Source organism: Mastomys coucha, chromosome X (genome assembly GCF_008632895.1).
Source record: "Mastomys coucha isolate ucsf_1 chromosome X, UCSF_Mcou_1, whole genome shotgun sequence".
NCBI classification, from domain to species: Eukaryota; Metazoa; Chordata; class Mammalia; order Rodentia; family Muridae; genus Mastomys; species Mastomys coucha.
Genome location: NC_045030.1, coordinates 155,873,457 through 155,879,178, shown reverse-complemented (window position 1 = coordinate 155,879,178; position 5,722 = coordinate 155,873,457). Strand labels below are relative to the sequence as shown.

Genomic DNA, 5,722 nt, shown 5'->3' with positions numbered 1-5,722 from the left:
TTTTAAACACAAAATGATAACATCACATATAAAACTTAGGAGATTTTAATAAAAAAGTAACTAAAATAAAATTTATAATTCTATCTCAGTATAAAAAGAGAAGAGCTATAAACCAATAATCTAAGCAACCAGTTTAAGGTAAAACCAGGCAAGGCCAAAGCATGTCAATGAAAGATTAATGAAATATAAAACAAGCACATGATATAGAAGATTGTTCTATTAGTCAAGGTTCTCTAGGTAACAGAACTTATAGAATGAATCTCTTTGTGTATATATAGAAAATGATTTATTAGAATGACTTACAGGTTGCCAACCAGCTAATATAACAATGGCTGCCTATGAATAGAAATTCCAAGAATCCAGTAGTTGCTCAGTCCATGAGGCTGGAAGTCTTAGCTGGTTTTCAGTAGAAAACGTGGAATCCTGAAGGGGTGATCTCTAATGTCAGTGAAGAAATGAACTTGCTAGTAAAGTGAGGGTAAGCAGGCAAAGAGCACAAACTTCCTTCTTCCAAGTTCCAGCAGAAGGTGTGGCCCACAATAAAGTAAATCGCCCTTTCTCAAGATCTGGATTAAAGGTGTGTCTTCCTATCTCAAAGGTCAGATTAGAACTGGATCTTTCTACTTTGAATTAAGCAAAAACAAACAAACAAAAACAAAAACTTACTTCCTGATGTCTCTGCTGGAAAGTTTAAAGTTAATAGTTGAGAAAAAATTCCTTACTCTGTACAACCTGTTCAGAAAAATGATTACTAGGAGGATGCTTTCCAGCTAAATCATGCATAAGCAAGGGTCATATGAGAAAGGAAAATCATGACTGTCAGTGTCACCTATGAATATGGATGCAAAATATCCTAAACAAAATAGTACCCAATTTTACCTAGAAGATAGAAAAAGCTGAGCAATTTGAATTAGGTCTTGCTTTCATGTTAGAAAATCCATAATGCCATTTAGCACATTATCACATTATAAGAAATTATATTATCATATGAGTAGATACAATTGCAGCGCTAGTTAAAATTCACCATCAGGTTGTCATGGAAAAAATATCAAAATAATAATAGATGGGAATTATCATAAGTTATTAAAGGATATCTACAGTAAACCTATGGAAAACACTATCAGGTGAACTGTAGATATTTCTTTTTGAAGGAAAAACTGACATGCCCATTATCACCATTTAAAAAAAATTATTTCTTTGGTTCTATGACAGGCTCTTGCTGTATAGCCTAGGTGGCCATGAATTACATCCCCGTGTGTCAACCTTCCCAGTACTAAGATAACAAGTGCGAGGCAGCCCTCTCCACTTCCAGTTATCACCATTTAAATTCAGTCTTAGGGTTGGAGAGATAGCTGAGTGCTCAAGAGCACTGGCTGGTATGCAAAGGACATGGGTTCAATTCCCAAAACTGAAATGATGGCCGACAGTAGTCTCATTTCAATCCCAGGGGATTGATATTTTCTGGCTTTCACAGGTGCTAGATTCATGTGCTACACAGACATATGTGTAAGAAAAACAGCACTATACATAAAATAAAAATACCTATTTAAAAAAATTAAACTCAGCTTTATACTATTTCTGTTACATAGGTACAGATGGCTAGAAAAAATTAGTAAGGCCCTGAAGTGGGGGAATAAAGCTGTTAATGTTTGTGATGCAGTATATTTGGTTTCCTCCAATTTTAGTATTTATTAAGGAACATAAACTAATACCTTTTCTTAAAAGATTCAGAACGAAGAATGCACACAACCCTAAGCTGTCTCATTGCTTGAAGTTGAGTTGTAAGAAACTGTTATATGACTTTGTGTGTGCACGCCTGTGTGCCAAGTGCATAATTGAGACAAGGTCTCATTATCAGTATCCCAGACTGGCTTCAGACTTGTGGCACTTCTCTTGCCTCAGATCCTGAGTGCTGGGTTTACAAGTGTGTACCCATGTTCACTTTAGGATCACATTGTAAATGATCTCAATGTTCTGTAACTCAGAATTTGGGCAAATTTTCAGTGAAACCAATCAATAAAATTGATTAATGATTTTTTAAAAACAGCATAATCAGACCTGGATTTATGTCATTTCTCTAGCAGGTCAAGATAGCAAGTGGAGTCAGTCATAGGGCTCCCCCCTTTTCTATTTCCTGTCTTTAAAAGATCACCATCTTGCCTAATTTTCATGTGATTCTAAAACTCTTCTTCTATGTTTTGTCCCAGTATCATGGAAATTGTTGTTTCATATGTTTTTCTATGTTTGATTGCTTTAACTGGGTGAGGATATATGTTCTTTAATACTCCATCATAGCTGGAAGTTGAGTCAATCTATTTAAACGGCTTATCATTTTTTGAGCAGTCTTTTTTTGATAACTGCACTGTTTATTACTTGACATTTTCTCTAGAAAATGCGCTAATTTTGCTTGTCTATTTGTTTTGTTTTAAAAGTAACTGATAGTAATTTAAAGGCCTAACCTGTGAGGGTGTTAAGGGCTCTGAGATAGGTTATCCTTATGGCCGTAAATGTTCCAGGCTCTTATCAATGCCTATTCAGCCTGTGGAGTTATGACCCTCTGATGTGTTTTAAAAATTGTAATGAAGGGCGGATCCCAGGTAGACACACTTGGTGGTACTGTATCTATGCACTAGCCAAGAATAAACATTTCTGTGACATTATTCTGAGTTACATCTATAGAAAGCTCCAAGCTCCATCTTTTGGCTTGTCTGATCCAGAGAGGCCAAATTCATTTGAAAGTACAAGAATATTTATGCTCTTGATATACTACTATTGTTTCTTTTTAACAATACAATACTTCTATTAATTCTATGATTGTGTTCAATGTGTTTTGATCAAATTTAATCCCACTCCTCCCTGATCTATCTCACTCTCCCAACTTCACATACCCCCTCTTTTTAATAACCTCGTGAGTTTAATGTGTGTTGCCCAAATGCTTTTGTGTGGGGGAGTATCTACTAGAACATGGTGGACCTACCAATAGCCATATATTAGGGAAAATAGGCTCTCAGCCCTCTAGAAGCCATATACTACTGTCAGTTGCTCTTCATGACCTTCTTCCCCCTCCATGCTGGAATGTTGACTGGCTTAGCCTTGTGCAGTCCTGTGCAGCAACCAGAGCTGCTGTGTGTTCCTGAGTGCAGCTGCCCTGTTGTGTCTAAGAAGATACTTTTTTGCTTCGGTTCTGCCTAATCTCTGGCTCTTATAACCTTTTCTGTCCTCTCTTCCATGATGGTGCTTGAGTCTTGTAGGAGGCTCCTGATTTTATGTCACAGAACATTGTCTAATATTAGCACAGTTATCACAGACTTGTGAATAAACTATGTACAGTTATATAATATCCAGTGTTTTCGAGTAGTCTGTAAAGAATGTGGTTTAACCTGACACTGTATGGTTCTAAACTTACTTTTTGTGTGTGATCATGGATTTTAATTATAATTCCATACCAACTGTTTGTTTGCATTGTTAAGTTAGAATTTGGATGGTCTTGGCTTTCTCAGATATTCTCTATATCTCATAAAATTAAAGAAAATGTTAGACTTCAACTTTCATTCAAAATATCCTCCTGATGTGGCCAGATTATTTTAGAATCACATTTAGTTATCCTTGCTAGTAACAATAGGAGAGGGGAAAAGAAAGAAATCTTTGAAATCAGTAAAGTCAATCCATCATTTTGGTTTCTTCTAGTGCTGATCGATCAATTTTTACATCAGTGGTAGAGCTGCTGAGCCCAGGCTCCCTCCTTTACTGCAGCCTATGCACCAAGCTAATGAGCAGTAGTGACTGTAGTGACTGGAAGCTAGTAAGACGTACGAGAACCAAAAGAAGATTCTTTCTGGCCTGATTTATTTGAACCTGGTTTATTTGAAAATGAGTAAATAACAACAGCATAAGAACTTGACCACATTTTCCATGAGAAATCCAGTCTTTTACTAAAAAACAGTTTTCGTTATTTTTTTATCCTGTCTTAATCTTCACCATCTTCATAAATACTTGAATTTTGGGTAACATGAAGATGAAAAGGCAATTGGAAATAACATATTCTTTTTTTCTTGGAATATATTCATTGTATGTTGTATGACAATTTCTTTCTTTCAAGTATATCATGTGCTTTGACTGCTTGCCCCTCCCATTCTTTCCTGTTGTCCCCTTGCCTTTCATCCCTTCTAATATGTCTGTTCTTTTCCTTTAGTTTCCTTTCTACCTTCATGGCTTTATGTACCTATATATAATATAGGATCCATAAATGAGAAAAAAACACATGGTATTTGTCTTTCTGAGTCTGGCTTATTCAGTTAATATGATGATTTTTAGTTGTACACATTTTTCAGCACATGATATAATTCCATTTTTCTTTCTTATTAATAAGACTCCATTTTATACACACACACACGCACACATACATACTCACACCAGTTTCTATATCCATTTATCTGCTGATGAATACCTAGGCTCATAATATAATTTTGCTATTGTGAGTAGTATAGACTTAGAAAAAATTAAGCCTTCAAAGGGATTTAATAAACATAAACATGTTAAATGCCATCAATATTATTAGTTGAATACATTTTTTGTCTTTTTATGGAAAGGTGGTTATTAACAGTATTCTTTTTTTGGTTTTTTTTTTTTTTTTTTTTTTTTTTTTTTTTTTTTTTAGCTGCTAACTCTGGATTGTTACCTCCACCACCAGCACTTCCTCCGCGACCATGTCCAACACAGGTAGGTGAAATATTTGATTTCTGCAAACTGTTGTCCTACCAATATGCTACTTTGCATTGGAGTTTCCAACTAATTTCTGGATTAAGAAAATAGCAGTTAATTTCTCCTAAATCAGGAATGGTCTCACGTGGAAAAGGGAGTTTCTTTAGTAAGCTAACAGTTACACTTTCAGTTCTGGTTCTTCGGAGTGGTGTGCGGTTTTTCTACACAAAGAAAAGAAGAAGGGTGTATCTGTAATTGGTGTCAGAGGACACAGGTGTCTGTATAGTACGTGCAGCCTGAGTGACTTTATGTTCAATGGCAGTTTAGGAGGTGCGTTACTTCTACATCTACTGAAAATAAGTGACTGTTAGCCTATGCTGTGGCTTGGGCCCAGAGTACTATTCTTTTCTTATTTTTTTATTATTTAATGCCTTTTATAAAACAAACATATTAATAATATTGAGTATTTTGAGAATCAATACATAAAAAACTTGTTCAACTTTTGTATTCATATCCTTTCATACCCTAAAAATATCATTAATGAATATTTAATACTATCCATTACTGAGGATCCTATATCTAATGTTGAATACTAAATTGTTTCAAAATATTTGTTGGGAATTAAGCATAGTAAAAGAACATAAGGGCTGGTGAGATGGCTCAGTGGGTAAGAGCACCAACTGCTCTACCGAAGGTCCTGAGTTCAAATCCCAGCAACCACATGGTGGCTCACAACCATCTGTAATGAGATCTGACGCCCTCTTCTGGAGTGTCTGAAGATAGCTACAGTGTACTTAATTATAATAATAAAAAAAGAACATAAAATATTAAAAATGAATTATTAAGAAATATATTCAAAAGCCCTTATATGATACAACCTGACCTAGTGAGAGTACTTAAGATGCATCATATATCTGTGTACATTGTCTAACAATCAGTTTACTTAAAAAGAAGATTATCAGTGTTTCTAGGAGAGAACTTATTTTATCAGTAAGTATATATATATATATATATATATATA

The 5,722-nt window shown here is 35.0% G+C and overlaps 1 protein-coding gene across 8 annotated transcripts in view; it reads left to right on the top strand.

Moving 5' to 3' along the window:
- The window catches only part of Reps2 (RALBP1 associated Eps domain containing 2), a 230,506-nt gene that overhangs the window by 163,527 nt on the left and 61,257 nt on the right, over positions 1 to 5,722 (top strand). For all 8 annotated transcript variants that reach the window (XM_031370680.1, XM_031370674.1, XM_031370646.1 and 5 more), the window contains one exon: positions 4,658 to 4,719. In XM_031370680.1, coding sequence (XP_031226540.1) covers positions 4,658 to 4,719 — 62 coding nt within the window. The remainder of the gene's footprint in view (positions 1 to 4,657; positions 4,720 to 5,722) is intronic.